This window comes from Rattus rattus, chromosome 6, assembly GCF_011064425.1.
Source record: "Rattus rattus isolate New Zealand chromosome 6, Rrattus_CSIRO_v1, whole genome shotgun sequence".
NCBI classification, from domain to species: Eukaryota; Metazoa; Chordata; class Mammalia; order Rodentia; family Muridae; genus Rattus; species Rattus rattus.
Genome location: NC_046159.1, coordinates 28,862,309 through 28,885,434, shown reverse-complemented (window position 1 = coordinate 28,885,434; position 23,126 = coordinate 28,862,309). Strand labels below are relative to the sequence as shown.

Genomic DNA, 23,126 nt, shown 5'->3' with positions numbered 1-23,126 from the left:
TCCTGGGTATTCTTTGAAGCTGTTAGGAATTTGGCTTTTCCCTAATCTGTTCCCCAGCACATTGTCGGTATGTAGAAAAGCTATCGGTATTTTCTGTTGATTCTGTATCCTTTTACTCGCTGAAAGTGTTTATCAATACTAACAATCTTCTGGAGGGGTATTTCGGGTCCTGTGACTTCCAAGCAGTCACTTCAACTTCTTCCTCTCGTGTACCTTCTTTTTCCTTCTGCTCTGCTGCTTTATCTAAACTTCGAGCACTGTGTGGAGTAAGAGAGTGGAGACTGGAGTGTGTCCTTCCAGTTTTGCTTTCAATCTCAACAGGAATGGCACAGTCCATTTTTGACTGGATTGCTGGCTTTCTTTGGTATTAAGTTGTTTAGTTTGTATAGTCTACATCTTTGTCCTCTGTAATATGTATAGCTGGCAAAGATTTTCTCCCTCGACATTGGTGCGTCTTTATTCAGTTAACTGTTAGTTGTATAAATAAACCCTTTTTAATACCGTGTATTTGGGCTGGAGAGATGGCTCAGTGCTTAAGAGCACTGACTGCTCTTCCTAGAGGTCCTGAGTTCAATTCCCACCAACCACATGGTGGCTCACAACCATCTGTAATGAGATCTGATGCCCTCTTCTGGTGTGTCTGAAGACAGCTACAGTGTACTCATATACATAAACGTAATAAACTCTTTAAAAAAAAAAAAAGAGGAGAATGTTTTAGATAATGATGGGGTTTTTTATCCTAGGAATTTTAAACAGAAGATGAAGACAAAGGCATAAAAGTCCCATCGAAGATCTGAGCGAGCTGCACAAGGCTTATGGAGATGAGGCTGTCGCTGTCTGCAGACACCAGAAGGGGGCATCAGATCCCATTACAGATGGTTGCGAGCCACCATGTGGTTGCTGGGAAGAGCGGTTAGTGCTTTTAACCACTAAGCCATCTCTCCAGCCCTGAAAATGAGGTTTAAGGATGATATATGTTAGAAGATTAAAGTTTATTAAAACTCTCTAAGGTGCTGGTCAGTGGTAGCACACACCTTGGATCATAGCACTCGGGGAACAGAAGAAGGCAGACCTCTCAATTCGAAGCCAGCCTTGTAAACAGAGTGAGTTCCAGGACAGCCAGGGCCACACAAGGAAAACCAAAGGCAGAAAAAATCCCTACGGTTAGACAGATGTGATGGCCACACCTTTAATCTCAATGCTCATGGCAGAAGCCAGCAGAAAATCCCCAAGATTATAGTGCTCTACAGACACGAGAACCGGTTTATACTTGTTAAACTGTAACACACAATACATGCACACTGTACTTTACCATGGTAACACACAAGAACTGGTTTAAAAGAACAGGATGTTAAGGATAATCAAGGTCGTTACCTGTGGTCTTGTTGCATCCTTAGGTTTTAACCACCTGGGGAAACTGAGTCAAAACAAAACAAAAGGTTCTTTAAAATCGGGTTGTTTTGACTAAGCCTTATTTAAATGCTACACCAAGTTTAAAATTACAAGACTGGTGACGCCATCCTTCGGGGTGTCCAACGAAGTCTGGATGCCTGCCTGCACCAGTGAGGAAAGAAAGTCAAAGGACAGCCTCCTAGCCCTTGGCCTCAAGGTCAGTCAGGACCCAGAGAAGGAGAGGAGCTAACTGATCAGAGAGGCTCCAAAAATCTCCAGCAGGGTTGCATCTCATAAAAGGGGGGTGGGGAGTCCTGGGAACCTCAGAGTGTGTGTGCTACAATGCAAAGTTACAATGGGATGAGGGTCCACACCACCTCTAACCAGCGAAGGGCGGATGACAAACCCCAGAAGGGAGACCCCCTGAACTGAAACCCTTTCAAAGTAACCAAGAGGACTGCACAGAATCACCTACGTAGAAAACCTGAAGCATTGACTATGTCTGTGGGAACCCCTCGGGTGGGTAGAGGCCTTCCTCCTCCCAGCTACAGGGCTGATACGGTTAGGATTGTGACACAATTAGCCCTTGTAGAAAATACAGACTCTCTGCTGGGTAGTGGTGGCACACACTTTTAATCTCCGGACTCTATGAGTTCGAGGCCATCCTGGTCTACAGAGCAAGTTTCAGGACAGCCAAGGCTACATGAGAAACACTGTCTGTGAAAACAAACAAACAAAAAAGGAAAGGAAATTACAGACTCAGATCGTAAATGCCACCTTATCACCAGTAATCTAAAAGACCTCATGGACGGATGAATTAGACATTAATTGGGACGATCATACTCCTTGGGAACCCCCCTTTGCTGGTAAAAATTAATCAGACCTTTAAATGGCAAATTACTAAATTAATTCTAGAGACTAAATTGCCTGGGACAACATGTTTGCTTGTAGCTTTGCTTAGAATCCACACAGCCCCTCAGAAGGACTTGGACTATCCCCTTATGAAATGCTATATACATTGCTTTACCCGAGAAGAGCCACTGATCACCACGGAAACCAAATACCAGGTTCTCGGGAACCTTCATTTTGTTCTCTCTTAGATTACAAGGCCTTCTTATTCCAACTCCTCCACTCCTTTCCAGCCTGGAGAATGAATTCTGATTAAAAGCTGGAAAGAAAACAAATTGGAACAGAAGTCCAGCATGCTGGGGTCTCCCGCTACTAAGACAGAGACACCTAAGTGAGCGTGCAGGCCTGATTCAAAGCACATCAGGGAATTCCTGGGTAGGTGACCTCTATGCTAATCTGTCGGGTCCATCTCTATGGACATTCCATTACCCGGGTGTGGAAGCTGGAAACCTGCTAGGCTGGTCTGGGAACTTTACTGAGGAAGTAGCTGAGGAAGTCTGGAAACAGCTGCTGACCCATTGTCCTTGCCTCAGGCCCAGTGGTAGGGCAGCTTCTGAGGCCTGGACTTACCTGGAGACAAGGACTTCATGTGGAAAAGAAAACAGATGTCTGTCTTTTGCAGAAATGACTGATCCATCTTCAATGTGGGATGGCCTGAAGAAGGAATGTATGACCTCACCACCGACTTTAGGGTTAAGGACGTTGTCTATGGAAAGTCAGGCCACCTGAACCAGGTTGACTGTATAACCATCAGGCAGACCCTGGCGGAAGAGCCTCCAGCCTGATTAAGATTTTGAAGAGGAAATTCTCTCTCCACCCCTACCTTACAGGCCGTCTGGAAATCCTGGGGAGGGTGTGGCAGGAGGGGGAACCGGCAGGGGGCAGGGTTGGGGGCTGGGATGGGGGCTGTGGAAAGTGAAGCTAAGGTAAGAGGGAGCCATGGGGAGAATGTAGTCGGCAGGAAGAATAGCCTCCAGAAGCTGAATCCACCATACTTCCCTTGAGGACATTTGTCCCCTCCAACACACAGGGAAGTTTGCTCACCGGCCTTTCTCTATGGTGACCTTTCTCAATTGGAAGTTACAAAATCCCAAATTCTCTGAAAAGCCTGAAAATGTATTGCTTTGCTAGACTGTTCTTACACACATCAGCCTACAGGGGATGGTGGTTACCAGTTGCTCCAGATCCTCTTAACCTCTGAGGAAAAAGAGAAGATCCTGACCTAGGCCAGGAAATTGGGTCAAAAGGACACCAACTGGGGTTGGGGATTTAGCTCAGTGGTAGAGAGCTTGCCTAGCAAGCGCAAGGCCCTGGGTTCGGTCCCCAGCTCCGAAAAAAAAAAACCAAAAAAAAAAAAAAAAGGACACCAACTACAAATCCAGACTACATCAGCAAGAGGCTCCTCTTCACCCAGACTGATTGGGACTTCAACACGGTGCCAGACTCTAATGGGGGGAGGATGTCTCAGGGTGGCCCACAGATTTGTCCAAAGTGAGCCAGATACAGCAGGAACAGAATGATCCCCAGGGGTCTTCCTGGAACAGCTGCTAGAAACTCACCGAACTGTCACACCCTCAACCCAGAAGCCAAGGAAAACCAATCGGTGGTAAATATGGCCTTTGTCAACCAGGCAGCGCCAGATATTCATCTTAAATTGCAAAGACTAGAAGGTTTCGGGGTAAGAGATTGGTGGTAGCAATGGCAGAGAAGGAGTATAACAATAGAGAGACTCCGGAGATAGACAGAGCGATTGGCCAAGATCCTCTTGGCAGCATCCGCAGGGCCTAATGAAAAAAGAGAACAACTAAAGAAAAGGTGGCATTTGGAAATACAGAGAGAGAGAGAGAGAGAGAGAGAGAGAGAGAGGTAGGGTCAGGATTACAGAAAGATCAAGTGTCTGTTGTAAGAAGGTAGGACATTGGGAAAGTGAACGTCCGGAGTGGAAACCCCTCATGGAGGCAAAGGGGCTGGAGATAGAGGAAATGGGCGACTAGGGGAGACAGGTGCAGCGCCCCTAAAAGTAGAGGGGGAGCCCATCGAGTTTTTGGTGAACAAAGAGGAACAACACTCCATCCTAAAACAACTTCTGGGACTATTGTCTCAAAAACGGGGGGGGGGGGCAGTGAGGTGGACTCATATTATTGGATTGGTCGATTTGGGAAAGGGGCAGGTATCTCACTCTTCCGTGGGCATCTCACTCTTTTATGGTCATCCCCGAATGCCTGTACCCCTTTACTAGGAAGAGACTTACTGACTAAAGTGGAAGCCCATATCCACTTCAATCCAACCGGTGTCTCTATGACCAAAATGCCATACACGTTCTCACCAAGGCCTTGGCAGATGAATACAACAGATGTCACAGACACCCCCACTCCCAACTCCAGGGAAAGGAGAGAAGCAGGGGAGCCTGCGGCACATTGGATCCAAGAGATCCCAGAAGCCCACAAACTTTATGTTTAACCTGCCTTTAAGGTATCATGTAGGGGTTGGGGATTTAGCTCAGTGGTAGAGCACTGGCCTAGCAAGCACAAGGTCCTGGGTTCGGTCCTCAGCTCCAGAAAAAAGAAGAAAAAAAAAGGTATCATGTAACCTTACTATGCCTTGGCTTACCCATGTAATCATCTCTTACAACGTAAACTGATGCATAGCTTGTTAGATACTGTTTCCGACCTCCGAGTAATGTATGTCCTGGGAACATTCACTGAAAGCAGTCCACAGGTTGAAAGCAGCCATAAACAATGAACGTCCCATAAATGTTGGGATCAACATGTAGCATCTATTCATGGATTTGAGTGGTATTTCATCCAGGTTAGTAAAGTAATGTCTTCCCTTGTAAAGCTCTGTTAAAAGAATTCCTCCTTCATTTCCCACACCATGTTTTCTGTGCTGCTCAGTAAATACAGAGCACAATCCTTTGTTGGAGACAGACACAGATCAGATACACAGACAAGTAACACTATCCAGCAACAGAAGCCAACAGATCATATACACAAAGACAGACAAGCTACAGACCCCAAACTACAGACAGATAGAAGACAGATGAAGAGAAATAGAGAATTCAAAGTTCAGTATACCTGAGGGTTCATGTGAAAAAACATAATAAAAACTGACATGTAAAAATTGCTTAATCAAGAACCCCACTACACCCAAGGCTGTACCTGCTATCCAGAACCCAGGGACATCACTCACTCAAGACAGCCAGATACACAGTACACAAGCAGAGACCGAGAGCAGTGCTCTGCTCTGCACATGCTCAGGACCGCTGGGGACACTGGAGAGATGTCACCTTGATCTGCCCTACAAGTGGAGCCTCTGCCCCCTGGATCCTGACTCTCAAGCCGTGGGAGAGTGAACCTGACCTTCTGCTAAGATATGAAGCACAGGTGAGCACTTTGGGGGGATAGGCTTAGGACTAATAAGAGTGTGAACCTTGGGTGATGACACTCAGCCTAATAAAATAGGATTTTGTTATACCGACTACAAGGTCCTACATTCCTGCTGGAGACAGTAAACTATTCCAAGGGGAAATTTTTTTTTTTCATTCCCTAATGTGGCATCGATGCATTTTGCTGTTTTATCTACGGTTTAATTCATATTCAATGCAATTAGTAATGTGGGTAAACTTTAACTCTACCTTATATCACACATAAGAAAAATTCAAGAGGATGGTATAAATAAATGTAACAGAACACCTTATAGAAATTAGTGGGGAATATTCTGTCATGAACCTGGAGAAATGAAATATTAGGAAAGATACAAATAAAATAATTATTAATAAGTCAGGCATGGCGGCTCAAGCCTTTCATCCCAGAGCTCCAGAGGCAGAAGCAGGCAGATCTCTAAATTCTAGGCCAGCCTGGTCTAGAGAAAGTCCAGGACAGACATGGCTACACGGAGAAACCCTATCTCGAAAAAAAGAAAAACAACAGGTAAAGCAATAAATAATTGTTGACAATATATAATAAAATAAATATTATTTTTTTCTTGTTCACCTGTGATTGAGTTTATTGTAAACAGAAATTGGTTGGATAAAGAAAGGAGCTGGCGGGGTTGGGGATTTAGCTCAGTGGTAGAGCGCTTGCCTACCAAGAGCAAGGCCCTGAGTTCGGTCCTCAGCTCCGAGAAAAAAAAAAAATGAGCTGAACATAGAACTAATGTGGGCTTCTATCCCCAAGCCTTGGCAGCCCAGCCATGGGTCTACTTGGTTCTTTTAATCTTTCGAGCCATTTCCCTGTTGTAGATCCTCCGGCATGTTTCACAGAGGGAGCTCTAGCGGCAGCGGCAGCGGCAAGGCTTCTCACAGTGGTGTCGTCGCTTTATGACGTCATAAGCCCGTCGGTGGTGAAGATTCTGTTCTGGGTCCTGTAGGCACCTTCCACGTTCCCCTCCTGAGCCAGCACGGTCCTGGCTATGAACTTCAGATGTTTAGCCATGGCTCTGTATTTAAATCTTTATTCTTCAGGGCCTATATAGGCTTGGGCCTCCGAATTCCGACTCCACTACCCTCCGGACCCAATATTGTTATTTTAAAAACAGACACAGAGCTAGGAAGATAGGTCAGTCAGTAAAGTTCTTTCTTTAACATAGATCCCCAAAACCAAGGTGAAGAAAGCTGGTACAGGGGTGTGCACTTTTAAGGCACTAGGAAGGTAGAGACAAGCAGTCAGCCTAGCCAAACTGAAGAGCTGTCGGGGCCAATTATAAACTCTGTCTTTAAAAAAAAAAAAAAAGAAAAGAAAAGAAAAAAGCAAAAAAAAAAACAAAAACAAAACAAAACAAAACACGGCTCCCGAGGAACTACACCTAAAGATTATGTAAGTTTTTTTATCCTAGCCCTCAAAAGGCAGAGGCAAGCAGATCTCTGAGTTCCAAGCCAGCCTGGTCTACAAAGTAAGTTCCAGTGAGAAAGGAAAAAAATACACCAATAGGTTGAAATGATTAAGAAACAAAATCCAATCAGACAGCGATGGTGCCTGCCTTTAATCTCACAACTCAGCAGGCAGATCTCGGAGTTCAAGGCAGGACTGGTCTACAGAGTGAGTTCCAGAACAGTCAGGACTAGACAAGAAAAAGAAAGAAAACCCATCTTTTTGTTGTCTACAAGAGTCTCAGCTTACTACCAAGAACAGGTACCACCTTCGAGTAAAACAATTGGAAAATACCCCAAGCCAAGACTAGGAAACAAGCATCATACTATCCTAATAGCTCACAAAACAGACCTCACACTAAGATTCACCAGAAGAGATAAAAGGGGGTTTGCAACCCCATAGGAAGAACAACAATATCAACCAGCCAGACACCCCAGGGCATCAAGGCATCAAGGGGAGAAGAGGCCCTTGGACCAGTGAAGGCTTGATGCCCCGGTGTAGGAGAATGCCAGGCGGGGAGGTGGGAGGGAGTGGGTGGGTAGGTAGAGGAGCACCCTCCTAGAAGGAGAGTGGGTGAGGGGATGGAATGGGGTTGCCGGAGGGGAAACCTGGAAAGGGGATACCATTGGAAATGTAAATAAAGAAAATATCCAATAAAAGAAAAAAATTAAAAAAAATAAAATTGACATCAAATCAGAGCAAATAAAGAGTAATTCATTAAAAAAAGAAGCGATAAAAGAAAGTTACTTCAAGCTGGGCAGTAGATGTGTACTTTGATCCCAGCACTCAGGAGGCAGAGGCAGGTGATCTCTGTGAATTCAAAGCCAACCTGATCTACAGAGTGAGTTCCAGGAGAGCCACAACTTCTTGGAGAAGGCCCGTCTTGAAAGAAAGAAAGAAAGAAAGAAAGAAAGAAAGAAAGAAAGAAAGAAAGAAAGAAAGAAAGAAAGAAAGAGAGAAAGAAAGAAAGAAAGAAAGAAAGAAAGAAAAGAAAGAAAGAAAGAAAGAAAGAAAGAAAAGAAAGAAAGAAAAGAAAGAAAGAAAAAAAGGGAAAGAAAGAAAAAACCAAGAAAGAAATTCCAAAAGAAAGAAATAAACAAAAGAAAGAAAGAAAAGAAAGAAAACCTAAAGAAAGAAAAAAAAGAAAGAAATAGAAAGAAAGAAAAAGAATAAAGAAAGAAAGAAAAGAAAGAAAAGACAGAGAGAGACCCCAATTCAGAGAAAAGAAAGAGAGAGAAAGGCTTTTTTTTTTTTTTTTTTTTTTAAGGTTCTTTTTTTGAAGACATTCCAACCTAACCACCAAACCCTAGCGCTTTTCATAGAAAGCGCTCTACCAATTCAAGACAGAATAAATCCAGCCCCTCGTGCATGATTTCAACACCCCATTTTCTCCAATAGAAAGGTCATCTGGAAAAAAAAAAGAACATTTAATGTCATACATTAAATGGCATGATATAGCGAATGGACGAAGAGATACACACAGAATATTCTACATGATATAATTTTTGAAATAAGTTCTATGCAGTCCTGGTGGTCCTGGAACTCTATGTAGACCAAGCTAACTTCAAGCTCACAGAGATTCCCCCTGCATCTGCCTTCTGAATTGTGGAATAAAAGGTGTGCAGCACCATGCTCACCTAGGTAGGTAGTGGTGGTGGTGGTGGTATATGGTGGTGGTGATGATGGTGGTGGTTGTTAAACTGACACAAGCCCTGGCCATCTGGAAAGGGCCTTCAGTTGAGAAAATTCCTCCCACAGGCAAATCTGTGGAGCATCTCTTGATTTAACAACTATGGTTGCAGGGTCAGCCCATTAAGGATAGTCCTACTGTGATACCTATAAACCACGATGCCCAGCACAGCAGGAATATCCCCCCAAAATGGAGCTGGGGAGATGGATCGGGGTGAAGAGCATTTGTTGTTCTTGCAGAGAGCCTGGATTCAGTTTCCAACACCTATGGAGTTAACAACTTTCTATAGCCCACGAGGTGTGTGCACCTTTAATCCCTATAAAGGACGAAAGAACCCTTGTGCACACAGTGGGTACTGGAGAAGCCAGGAAAGTTTGCACAGGCATCCTTCAAAGGGAGGAATGTTTAACCTCTCTTCTTCCTGGAATGCTAGGAACGGATATAGTTTATAACCTGGCAATCGTCTGGTATCGGATGAGCTAGGCTCTGCCACATCTCCCAGAATTCGTTTTACTTATCTTAGACCCTTTCCTCCTCAATCCTCGAACATCACTTCTAGGTCATAAAAGCTACTCTTGTGAGAGATGTAAGTTGTACTTTACAATGGCCTGTGACTTCTGTGTAACCGTAGGGCCAGGGTGATCCTGACTCCTGTGGGCGTTATGTTTACCTCAGTCATCCTCCCTAGACCCTTTTCTTGAGCATTGTTTCTAAGTCAACAAGAATCCATCGTAAGAACAAAGTCATATATGCCTTGTAAAGAGCATCAGGGAAGCATGTCTTAAACTTTGTGTACTCACCACTCACTGGGCTGAGTTGTTACCAGAAAACTTGTTTCCAAAATTGTGCTGTGTTTAAATATGACTAAAATAAATGAACTGGTGTCCTGGCCTAGGACTGGTACCTAAGCCAGGCTGAACCGAGTTTCATTCTTGTCTCTTCAAGGATGGTTTCCCTGCCTGCTGTAACTTGCAGGGACCCTCTACAAATCCCAGCACTCTGGAGGCAGAGGCAGCCATATCTGAGTTCAAGGCCATCCTGTTCTGCAGAGTACATTTCAAGATATCCAGGGCTACACAGAGAAACCTTGTCTTGAAAAACCAAGCAAGCAAATAATCTGTAATTCCTGTTCCGGGGATCTGACAACTCCCACTTCTGAGTTCTGTGGGACCAGGCAGGATGCACAGTGCACATTTGCACATGCAGGCAAAGCACTCCTGTAAGAGAATAAATAATAAATCGTTTTAATAGATGTCCCCAAGGTTCAGCAATGGCCCTTTTGTCTTAGTGGTAGCCAACAGCCATCTGATTGGACTTAAGACCCAAACAAAAGAATGGGCTACATATCTGGTACTATAAGCCTATCTGTGGCCTGTAAGTCCATGGAGCATAGACAACTTAGTATAGGCATGTCCCCAAAACAGTATAATTTGTAACAGTATTCTTTTTTAAAGAATTATTTATTAATTTTTATGCATATGAGTACACTGTAGCTGTCATCAGACATACCAGAAGTTTTTCATTACAGATGGTTGTAAGCTACCATGTGGCTGCTGGGAAGTGAACTCAGGACCTCTGGAAGAGCAGTCAGTGCCCTTAACCACTGAGCCATCTCTCCAGCCCCCTCTAACAGCACTCTTAATACTTATCCTTATACACATAGATGCATGTGCTCTCGTCCTTCACTCTGGGAGTTTCTTTTGCAGCAGAGACAATTACAGAAAGCTACAACTGACCAAAATGGAGACAACTGCTTTCCATAGAGTGTGAAATGACAATTGATACATCCACACCATGACACAAAAAGAAAGACAGACAGATGGGCTGGAGAGATGGCTCAGTGCTTAAGAGCACTGACTGCTCTTCCAGAGGTCCTGAGTTCAAATCCCAGCAACCACATGGTGGCTCACAACCATCTATAATGAGATCTGATGCCCTCTTCTGGTGTGTCTGAAGACAGCTACAGTGTACTTGTATATAATAAATAAATAAATAAATAAATAAATAAATAAATAAATAAATGACAGGGAGGAAGGAAGGAAAGAAGGAAGGAAGAAAAGAAGGAAAGAAGGAAGGGGAAGGGAAGGGAATAGAAAAGAAAGGAAGAGAAAAGAAAAAAGTAAAAAGTTTGCAAGAATCAAAGGACCAGGATGTGTTCTGTGAGCTTGTGTCTTCTAGGAATAATAGAGAAACTGCACCCATAAAATCTCAACAACAGGGCTGGAGAGATGGCTCAGTGGTTAAGAGCACTGATTGATCTTCCACAGGTCCTGAGTTCAAATCCCAGCAACCACATGGTGGCTCACAACCATCTGTAATGGGATCTGATGCCCTCTTCTAGTGTGTCTGAAGACAGCAACAGTGCACTTATATATAATAAATAAAATCTTTAAAAAAAAATATCAACAATATGGTAGCCTAAACAACACAGAAACATAGGGGAAATCTGAAAAGGACCCACCCTTACATGAAGAGCTACAGCAATGACTGCTGAGAAAGGGGGACTCGGTCTCCTCAAGGCATGGGCCGTATAATTGGTAATCCAATACAAGCAGTCAGCCCTAGAAACACACAAGCAATACTAAGTATATTTATATGTGTTACATATACATACACACACACACACACACACACACACATATATATATATATATATATATATATATATATGAACACATTTGTATACATACAATGAGATGAGAGGGAGCTAATAATAAAGAATATGAGGCCATAAATTTGAGCTGAGGCAGACAGGGAGGAATGTTTATGCTGTTTAGTTTTTATGAACTTGCCACAAGCTAGAGTCATCTAGGAGAGGAAACCAAAATGGAGTGATGTCTCCATCAGTGGGGCATCTAGACGAGTCTGTGGGACATTTTCTTGATTATTGGTTGATGTGGAAGGGCCCAGCCCAGTGTGAGCAGTGCCATCCCTAGGCAGGCGGTCCTAGAAGAATAAGAGAGCAGGTGAGTGAGCCATGAAGGCAAACCAGTGGGCAGCACAGCCCACAGAAGCCAGTGAGCAGAACAGCCTGTAGCCTCTGCTTCAGTCCCTGCCCAAACATTCCTGCCTATAGTCCCCACCCTGACTTCCCTCAGCCAAGGAATGGAATGAGGAAGGGGAGTGTAAGCCAAATAAACCCTTCCCTCCCCAGGCTGTTTGTGTCTTCATAGTTTATCACAGCGATAGAAAGCAAACTAAAACAGTGTCGAAGGAGGGAAGGGAAGAAGAAAAAATGTATGTAAATACAATTTACCTATGTATAAATTCTAAAAAATAAATTAAGAGAAATTTCTGTTTTCCAGTTCTAAAAAAAAAAAAATTGAAAAAGGAAAGAAAGGACTCTAGGTTGAATTGAACATCATATAAATTCTAAAAAATAAATTAAGAAAGCATGCACCTGGGGTTGGGGATTTAGCTCAGTGGTATTGACTTTGGAAAGACAGGACTCTCAGGTTGATTTGAACATCATAGAAATAAAAATTATCAAGAAAGCATGCACCTTAAAGTGGAAGTTGATCCCATAAATGTTGGGCTTAAATGTTATAATCTATTTTTATCTGAAAGCACAACACCTAATTTAATTACTCCAAATAGCATTGGCTCTATCCATAGGCCTTCCCCAGCCGCCATCCCGTTACTAGTTTCGGCTATGAAATACCTAAGACCCTCTTGGGCAGAACAAAATTCAGTGCTCTGGCAGCTGTCATCAGTGTGTCCAACCTTCTGTGACACACCGCTGTCGTTTACAAAGGCCACGTGCAGAAGAGCCATCGGGCTGTCCTGGTTAAGGCACCTGCCAGGCTGAGCTCAATCCCTAAAGAAGGAGCTGACTCCTGCAAGTTGTCCCAGTGTGGACTGCCACACACAGGGTGGCAAGGGTACCTACACACACACAGAGGAAAGCAAATAGCAAAAAATATTGGTAAAAATAACTATATAATTGAGTAGTGAAAATAGCCTCATGTTTGAGGTTTACGAGTTATGTGATGGGCTTTCACGGATTTCCTGGGGCACATGTTGGTTACAGGTTGGATGTACTTGGCACAGACTGACCGAAAGACCCTTTTGGGAGAGGATTGCACACACTCAGAAAGCACTCTGAAATCCTTTTGGCAAGTGAAACTTAACTGCATGTACTATCGAGTCCTTAGAAGTTTGTTGACATTTCCTTTCAGATTTAATGGCATCAATGTTTTGTTTAGTCTGTTTATGTTTAAAATCAATCTGTTTTATGTTTAAAATTCATTTTTTTGGGAATCCACTGGTCCTATTAAATCAATCTTATGATCCACTTTTTTAGTTCTTTATATCCAAATACATTATTGTTGGTTTTTTTAAAAAAAAAAAAATTCCGTTTTTTAAGTGTGTGTGTGTGTGTGTGTGTGTGTGTGTGTGTGTGTGTGTGTGTGTGTGTAACTTTGTACACTTGAACACAGGAACCTAAGGCCAGAAGAGGGTGTTGGGTTCACTGGAGTTAGAATTACAGACATTGGTGAGCAGCACAATATGTATCTGGAAACTGTATTCCAGAGATAAGAACATAGAATATCTATCCAATGATCGATTCTTTTTCTTTTTTAAATTTTGACACGGACTACTCGAACCCACAAACCTCCTGCCTCAGTCTCCCTAATGATGAGATTATATGCTGTGGTTACATACACTACACTGTTCACTTAAAGTGGTAACGGCTTCATAATAATTTTAAGGTCGAAGATAATTTTATATTGGTTATTTATCCTCCAGCATCACCTTAACAAGCAAAAGACACCTTGGGAAGTATTATGAAACTGTATGTGTCTGCAACGAAAAGAGTGAACAATAATGGGACCAGCCACAACCACAAACTGGGGGTTCGCAAGAGTAGCGGCGGCCCATTGTCTCCGGAAGTGGAAGTAGCACTTCCCTGCCTGCGGCCTGCTGGGACTTGTAGTTCGAGTCCTGGATGATGCCCCGGAGTCCTGCGTTACCAGGTGTGGGTTCTACCTACGCAAGAGGTGAGCAGGGCTGGGCTGCCCCAGGGGCGGGCAGCGGTGTCCTGGTCCAGACGAGAGGGACATCGCTACTCAGAGCCAGGCTCAGAAGCTGGGAAGGTGCCCTGCGACTGAGGTCCCACGAGTTAGCAGCCGCGGTACCCCCAGTCACACCCGGTGAACAAGGCCACCCTAACGGAGGGCCAGAGCAAACCGCAGCTCTGAAGACATCCTCCTCTTGCTTGGCCAAGCTCTGGCCTGCGTGGGTCTGAGGACTGAATGGTCAGCCTTCTTCGATCGAGTGACTTGGCCCTTTTCCAATGATGATGTTAGTAGACATCAGGAGACCATGAAAGGCTCCTGAGACCCCTAAGAGACTCGAAGGGTACTAAGGTTTCCGCTGCACAGCGCTTCCCTCTGCATCCTAGAAACCAGTCAGATTTCTGAGAATAAGGTCTGGCGAGGGATATTGGATAGCTGTAATACACGCAGTAAGAGAAGGTGTGTAGAACCCGAGAACAGCTACTCCAGAACAGAAATAAGTTAGTCTGAGGAGATGGGCATGTATGCCAGAACTATCTTTCAAAGAATTTGCCCCTTCCTGAGAATATGACCACGCTTCAGGTGACTCGGAGTCTTTTTTTCACCAAAAATGCCTCATCTCTGAGCTAGATACAGCTTTTCTTAGAATGAAATAGGAAATCACCATTGAGTAGTTGCCTAGAATGAGGTCGTGTACCCTGTGGTTTTTCTCTTTGTTGTCAAGCTTTGTTGTGAGTTTGTTATTTTATACAAGGGAATGAGAGAATTTGGGACATTAAATTATTATGTATTAGCAAACGGTATCAACAGGTTTGGCATAGGGTCTGCTAACCCGGAAGTTCCACATTAGTTCTTTCTACACTCCCTTGCCACCATGTGGAGTACTCCTCGAAACATCCAACCAAACTCTTCTGAAAGGCTCTACCTCCATAGAGCATTTTTGCCCTGTAGTCTGGAAGTTGACTTGTCCTGTCAGATATTTCACTTGTGTATGTTACCTCTTCGTTGTTGAGACCAAACTATCTTAGGTAATGAGTTTGTAAGGAGCAAAGATTTTTGTCTGTTCACAGTTCAGTCGTTGGACCTATGAAACAGAGTTTGGTTCACCTCCTGTGGGAAAGACCTAGATCCCAATATCATCTTTAAGGACACATCCCCAGTGACCTAAATTCTTCCTATGAGGTCCTACCTCCTAAGGGTTTCACTTCCTCCTAACCTCAGAGGTGTTAGAGGTTAGGAACAAAGCCTTTGGAAAACTGAGATCTAAACTGTAGCTGTCGGAGATCATTCAAAGTTAGTATAACGCTAAGTGGGAAAGCACGATCATAAACTGAATCTCGTCGTCAAAGAACTCATCTTCTTGGTGAGCAGACATTATGTAACCATCATGGGTATGATGGTTAATCTTGGATTGAGAGATTCCTAGGAATTAGTGAAGTACACTTCTTCCTGAGCCTCTAAGGGTGTTTCCAGAGAGTATTAGATCATGAGGGCTGTAGCCTCAGGAATGTTTCATTGTGAATCGAAACTTTGAGACTTGGAAGGTGGCAGAATTGTAGAAGGTGGAGCCTGGGTGGAGGAGGCAGGTCACTGGGTTGAAGCTTATCCTTGTGAGTCTTATTTCGTCCTGGCTCTTTCCTGCTCTTCTGCCCTCTTTTATGCCTGACACGAGCTGAACAGCAGGCTTCCCACAATGCCCTACCATGATGGGGACTGAGATAACTCTCTCCCTAAGTCATTCATTTGGGTACTTGGTTATAGCTACAAGAAAGCAAGTGGTGATCATTGTTCGCTGTGAAAGTGAAGGACATGAGGAACATAATTAAACAGCTGCTTAGTGGCCACAAAGCCATGCCTGAAAAGGCGCATCAAAACCACATGCTGGCTTTTAAAACTTTATATTCCTAGCCCTGATGGAAGGAGAACAGAACTCCTCACTCATTCTCCCAATCTCCGTGCACCCAGTGTTACTGTGAACCTCCACATATGCGTAATGCTGTGATTCTAATGGGAAGTAAGATGAGTTGCCTAACTAGAGCTTTTACGCTGGGAACTGAACTTACAAGAACCAGGGGTGCTCTTAGTTTCTGAGTCACCTCACTGGACTCTTGAAGGCCTTTCTCTTGAAGATTCTCCACAGAATTGTGTTTGACTCTCCTAGGAAACAGAATTTTGCGGTAAGAACATAGGATTCCAGACTAGGAGATTGGAAAGTAACGAGGACTTAAAGATGAACATGTGTAAGGCCCTGGTTCAGCTCATTTCCTTCTCTTCCCATCTGTCAGTTCCATGACGATTATTTATTCAACACTCACACAGTTATTGGTTGCAGGCACAGTAGATTCTTGGGGCATGAAAGAAAGCTCAGTGAAGGGGTTGGGGATTTAGCTCAGTGGTAGAGCGCAAGGCCCTGGGTTCAGTCCCCAGCTCCAAAAAAAAAAAAAAAAAAAAAAGGAAGTTCAGTGAAAGGCACTTTTCACCACAAAGTTTGATGACCCAAGTTCAATCTCTGGGACCTACTCCTCCAAGTTCTCTTCTGACCTTCACACAGATTCCGTGGCAAGCACGTGCTCACACACACACAGTGTGCACACACTCGAATTTCTTCTGATGTAAGGGCATTACTTTAACCAGCACTCTTCTATGTACCAGAGTTTGTCCTTGATTTCTGCTGTAAGGCCAACCTCCTCCTCCTCTGTGACCATGGGAAAGGCATCTCATCATCATGAACCCTGGTTTCCGCATCTCTGAAATGAGACATTAACTGTGAGATGTTTAGGTTCTCTGTTACTTGTATCATGTCATCGTTTAAAGCGGGTCTTTGTCACCTAGATTCCAAGTCCACTGTGCTAGGTGCTGGAGCACTTAAAGCTCGGATGAGCATGTCCCCTGTCATTGAGCACTGTACAGCCTGTCATAATAAGGGTGTGGCAGAGAAGGGGGGGGATGCCCCGATGCATCGTAATGCTTGAGAAAGAGACTCGTGAACTGTTCTGAGGCTGGCATTTCTAGGATGGATAGACATGAATGAACAGGCAGAAGCATAAAAGGAAGTCCACCGTAGTAGACTATGCCATGTCTCCAGGTATGATGCCACGCTTCTCGGCATCCGCGTTACTGTTTCCCACCCCTAGTTAAATTGCTAGGTACAGTAGGAGAGACTCAGACATGGAGGTGGAAGGTTATCTGGTGTCCTGTCTGTAGCACCAGACAGCTCGGTATTTGTCCAATAGGAATAGGAGGAACAGGAGACTCCTGGTATCCTCACCTTCTGCTGCCCTTGGCCTTAGGATGTTGAGTCCACTTTCCCACAGTAAGTTAGCCACCCGTGCTGCAGGCTGTCCTGTTTGCTCGGTTGCCTCTGCCCTGGGTGAAAGCTGCCTCAGCTAATCCGGGTTATAAGACAGAGATGGCTACTGAGCACTTCCTTGTATCACTGCACTCTGGGCTCTGTTCCGCTCCTTCCATTCTTAACACGTTCCATCACACTAACTTGGCGAAGTGGGGTTTCTTGGCTAGCGGCAACCCGAGGTCCGAGAAGGCATAAGCCATAGAGATTGAGAATAAATGTTTGTTAAACGACAAGGTAACGGTTCTTCACCACAGGTGGTTTGAGAAATACTGCCATCAGACGAAATTCTCGAGAGGAGACTCCTGAAGTTAAATGGGTAATCGTTTCCTTTTGTGTGCCAGGCCCTGCTTGAGGCCTTGAGAAATGATGTCATCCCCTCTATGCTGGGGAACTTTGACGGGGCTGGATCGGACATATAGAGAGTATGAAGAAATTAAAACCAGAAGCATGGTAGTGTGCGCTCTGGATTAGATGGCCAAGGACACTTCTGGGGGGCGGCAGCTTGGCTGAGGCCTGGTGCTAAGGAGCCAGGCGTGAGAGGTGGGAAAGAACATTCGGGGCAGCAGCTAGTCCGGAGAATAAGTTTGATGTCACTCAAGGACCACAGTCTCCAAGGCCAACTGTCATCGTACGAGGAGTGGCTGAGGTCTGGGCTCCCATTCCTTCACAGTGAGCTACTTTGACTTTTCCTAAACGGGTCATAGTTTCTTTCCTTATTGTACCTTTCTTCCCTATTTTTTTTTCCTTTCAGAATTCTAAAGACATGAACATTTGAGCTTTCGTGCCCACAGTCTGCTTCCACAGCTGGTTGGTGTACAGTATTTCGTATTATGTATGGTATTTCGTATTGTGTATGCTTATAGACGTTAATTTGGTGTTATTGTTGTTGATGTATTTGTCTTTCATTCCCAGGCTTGTCAGGCAAAAAGATTTCTATTTTATATCTTATAGCTCTAACAGTTATGAAAGTAACAGACTGATTAAATAGACATTTAGTCAAAAATAAAGTGAAATGGAATGAGATGTTACTTGTGGTACGGTACAAGACTCATGTACGGTACTTTCACAATAGTAAATGTACACACACACACACACACACACACACACACACACACACTCGCACACACATATAATCGGAAGAATTGCCTATCTTGTGAACCCAGGTTTCCCTCTTCTGACAGTAACCCAAAAGATATAACTAGAAGCACAAACTAAGGGCTGAGGTTTCAGAACAATGCTAGAATATTTGACTAACATGCATGAGGTCCTTGGTTCAATCCATAGAGAAAAGGAAAAGGGGGTTGGGGATTTAGCTCAGTGGTAGAGCAATCATGCATGAGTTCAGTCCCCACAAAAAAAAAAAGAAAGAAAAAAAGAAAAAGAAAAGGAAAAGGAAAAAGGAAGGAAGGAAGGAAGGGAAGAAAAAAGACAATAAAAGAAAGCTAGCAGGGTTGGGATTTAGCTCAGTGGTAGAGCCGCGCTTGGAAGCGCCAAGGCCCTGGGTTGGTCCCCAGCTCAAAAAAAAAAAAAAAAAAAAAAAAAAAAGCTAGCTAAGTTCTGAGTTATCAAGTGTTCGGGCCTAAGCTACTCCTAGTCTGGAATCCTTTGTCCTTACCACAAAATTCTGTTTCCTAGGAGAGTCAAACACAATTCTGTGGAGAATCTTCAAGAGAAAGGCCTTCAAGAGTCTGGCGAGATGACTCAGAAACTGAGAGCTCCCCTGGCTCATGTAAGTTCAGTTCCCGGCACCCACACGGTGCTTCAGCATCCGTCTCTCCAGTTCGAGGAGCTCCAGTGACCTCTTCCACCTCCAGCAGTACCAGGCAGGCATGCTCAGCTCAGACACACTTAACACGTGAAATAAAAGTTCTTAACACAGGAGAAAGAGAAAAGACTTCGGGCCTTCCCATAGTGGGCTTCTTGGGGGCTAGTTTGGGAAGAAATGGCCAGTCAGTAACTGGAAGTTGAGTTTGTATTGTGAATCTTCAAGAAGTACACAAGGATAATTGAAATAGATTGCTGTCAAAAATGGGGAGAAGTGTCTTGCCATATATCCAAAAACCACAAATTGTGGTGACTCTTTAAAGTTATCTCACACATATTGAAAGTGGAAAAAAATATTTATCTTTGAAATCCCGAGCCAAATGTCCAGACGGGACTCCTCTGAGAGCTTGTGTAAGGAGCCTCGGTGGGGAAAAGGTCTCTGTAACTGAAGAAGGAGGGAGAGAAAAGGAATAAGGAGTAATGTCATCCCATACACCACTGTGCTGAGAACCGTCGTCAAGAACTGGCGCCTCCATCATTCTCTGCTGAGACAACTTGCCAAAATGTCCGTTCAAAGACTCTTTAGTTTCCTCTGACTGTAACAGTAAAGACGTTTTTAAATGGAGGTCGCCATTAGTCACTTGGAGTCTTCAGAGAGACCACACAGAGGAATCCTGTGACTGGTGATTCCGAGGGGATGCTTATCATCAACCCAGATGGTCATCTCTTCAAGATAATCCCCACGTCAGAACAACTATACCCTCGTGGTCAGTGTGGTGAGGACTTCATTCAGAACTCAAAACTAATGTGTCATCAGAGAGACCACCTAAAAGAAAAAGCCTGCAGGCGTGAGCATCGTGGGAGGGGCTTCAGCTGCTCTGAGCTTTGTGGGCGGGGCTACACAAAGTCTGTTTCCGCATCAAGCAGTCCACATGGATGAGAAACCGTACAAATGTGACAAGTGCGGGAAGGGCTTCACCAGGAGCTCAAGTCTGCTTGTCCATCATTCAGTCCATACAGGTGAGAAACCTTTCAAGTGTGACAGGTGTGGGAAGGGCTTCAGTCAGAGCTCAAAGCTGCACATCCACAAGAGAGTCCATACTGGAGAGAAGCCGTATGAGTGTGAGGAGTGTGGTATGAGCTTCAGTCAGCGATCAAACCTGCATATCCACCAACGTGTCCACACGGGAGAGAGGCCCTACAAGTGCGGGGAGTGTGGAAAAGGCTTCAGCCAGAGCTCGAACCTGCACATCCACCGGTGCACCCACACAGGAGAGAAGCCGTACCAGTGCTACGAATGCGGGAAAGGCTTCAGCCAGAGCTCAGACCTTCGAATCCACCTCAGAGTGCACACTGGGGAAAAGCCCTACCACTGTGGCAAGTGTGGGAAGGGCTTCAGCCAGAGCTCCAAACTCCTCATCCATCAGAGAGTCCACACGGGAGAGAAGCCGTATGAATGCAGCAGGTGTGGGAAGGGCTTCAGCCAGAGCTCCAACCTCCACATCCACCAGCGGGTTCACAGGAAGGAGCTTCCCTAAGTAACATGAGCCCCCCTCGGGAGTTCAGAATACTTTTAGTGTAAGAAAAATATTTTTCATGGCTGAATGTGCATATCAGAGGTAGAGTGCTTGCCTAACATGTATAAAGCCCTGAGTTTGAGCTCTAGTACCCCACCACAGTTTCCAGCTTAGTACTTTGTGCATGTAGGAATGTGTGTTCATGCAGAGAGGGGTACATCCATGCATTGTGCTGGTGTGTGCATGCACGTGTGCACGTGTGTGGAGATCAGAGGACATCTCAGGTGCGCAGATGCTTACCACGGGTTTGTTTGTTTGTTTGTTTGTTTGTTTTTGAGACTGGAGATTTGTCTGTTAGTCATGGCATGGAATGTCACCAAGTAAGCCAAGCCAGAGTCCCAGGATCTATCCGTCTCCACTTCCCACCTCACCATGGCTAGGATTACAGGTGTGTGCCACCACACTTTTTACATGGATTCTGTCTCAAGCTTTCAAGAACTTTTTTTTTTTTTTTCCGAGGGCCCCAGTTTTCTTTTTTTTCCTTGGGGACCTCAAAGGGCCTTGCACCTGTTAGGCATATAGCCCCCACTGAAGACTAAATCCCATTTACCCCAGCACTTTTTATGTTATACAAGGAATGGACTGTCCCGGCTCCTCACCTGGGTAGAGCATATATTGCAATTCTGCTAGTGTTATTCGAAGTATATTCCACAATTTTACCTGCAAGAACTTTGTAGTTTTCCAAGCACAGCATGGTTCTCTTTATTCATATTCTCCGAGAAATTGGAATTCATGTTTTCTCTGAAATTATGTGCCTTGTTTTTCATATTCCTTTTAAGTCCTAAATAGCCCTCTTTAACCTATGATCACACAATGTGTCCATTCGAGGGTGGGGTGGGGGAGCTGGGGGTATAATGGCCATGGCGATCTGTCGTGTTTAATACAAAAATGTACACCAGTCTACGCTCACGCTACAGGAAGTGCTTCCCCACATGCTACTGTGATGGGAAATCCATTCAGTCCCTCCTCCCTGGCAGCTTTCAGGAATGCGAACGATCAGTTTTTACCAAGTGAAGTTAGTTTGTCGGGGCTACTTCCGTAGGAAAAACAAGGGTGAAATCCCAAAGCAACATAGCCAAAGAAGTCAGGAGAGTAAGCCTAGCATCGGGTGCTACGGAGAATGGGTGACTCAGCACAGGAGCTGAGGCAGAGCTGGAGGAACAGTCCACGGGGAACAGGGGGCAGCCAATCAGAGGCTTCAGAAACCATAGCCAGACTTGATAAATTAAAATCGACTAGTGGAGCTGGGAGGTGCCCCACTCCCAGCTTTAATACCAGCACTTGGGAAGCAGAGGCAAGAGGATCTCTGGGTTCAAGGCCAGCCTGGTTTACAGAGCGAGTTCCGGGATGAGGCTACACAGAGAAACCCAGGGAGGGTGTGTGTGTGTGTGTGTGTGTGTGTGTGTGTGTGTGTGTGTGTGTGTATTATTAACTAATGGAGAAACTACTAAAGAATGTGCCTTTGTTAAACAGGTCTAATCTATTTTCAGGATAGTCCCAAAAATAGTAGTAAATGTTTGCTTATAAAAACTACAGCAGTTACGAGAACAAGAGGAAGATAATCATCAAATGAGATCTCAGCAAGAACTCTCAGGCTAGGAAGATGGGTGGGTGGGCATTCTATCAGTGCAGAGGCTTAACAGTAAGGGGTTAAGGAAAAGACAGATCTGTTATGGTTTTAGGTCAAAACGTGTTTAATAAAATGAAAGATGGAAATGAAGCATGCTGGGAAAGCCATGACAGTAAAGCCCAAGGCTATGTGGAACATTCCCTTTGTCCCATGTATACATGGACTATTCTCCACAGCTGCTATGTAGAGCCAGCCAGAACTTACCCTCCAGTAAAAGTTCTGAGGCATAACTGGAGATTCTTCTGGCCTTGGGAATCCAACAGCAGAGCAGCTCTCTAGCTCCTATATACATAAAACTTCACTGTTAATAAGTGAGTACAGGCTCATTTCCAGTTAGAGATATTTTCATATTCTGAAGTAACTGGCTAGCACATACGGGGGGTGGGGGTATGGCTTACATAACACTGTCCACTAACTGGATTCACTGATATTTGTACAACAGTCCACTCAGCAACATCATACTATATATTTTCAAGTGCGTGTATTATCATTAGAAAACAAATCTCTTTTAAAAATTTGAATGGAGGGGGCAGTGACTCAGTCATGCCTGAAAAGCTGGATTTGCTTCCTAGAACTCCCAGGGTAGAAAGAGAGAACCAACTCCCAAAAGTTATCCTCTGACCTGCCATACACTATGTGGCACACATGTGTGTGCACGAATATACATGCACCAAATAAAAATGTAAATTAATTTTCTTTAATTTAAAAACCATCTAAGATACATTCTCTTTGAAACGGAAGAACCTCCAGATATTTAGAAATTAAACAGCACCTGACTCCTAAGTGAGCAACAGGCTAAAGGAAAAGAAACAAGGAGAATTTGTAAATACTTTGAATTGAATAACTGTATTAGAATTAGAGACTCATGTTAAGACAATGCTTACAGGAAAAGGTGTGGTGTTTAATGTGTACCTTAGAGCAGGAGA

At 44.3% G+C, this 23,126-nt stretch overlaps 1 protein-coding gene and 1 pseudogene across 1 annotated transcript; one reads left to right on the top strand and one right to left on the bottom strand.

Annotated features, from left to right (window-relative positions):
- Positions 1 to 748: 748 nt before the first annotated feature.
- On the bottom strand, positions 749 to 6,734 carry LOC116904252 (annotated as a pseudogene).
- A 7,041-nt stretch (positions 6,735 to 13,775) lies between these two features.
- Positions 13,776 to 21,001, top strand: Znf239 (zinc finger protein 239). The gene is made up of 2 exons (XM_032905829.1): positions 13,776 to 13,859; positions 18,865 to 21,001. Exon 2 carries the CDS (start codon positions 19,926 to 19,928, stop codon positions 20,529 to 20,531), a length of 606 nt encoding a protein of 201 aa, XP_032761720.1. The 5' UTR covers positions 13,776 to 13,859; positions 18,865 to 19,925; the 3' UTR covers positions 20,532 to 21,001.
- Positions 21,002 to 23,126: the final 2,125 nt, after the last annotated feature.

Excerpts from the sequence above, each read along its gene's own strand:
- Znf239 (XM_032905829.1), top strand. The coding sequence starts at position 19,926 with ATGGATGAGAAACCGTACAAATGTGACAAGTGCGGGAAGGGCTTCACC.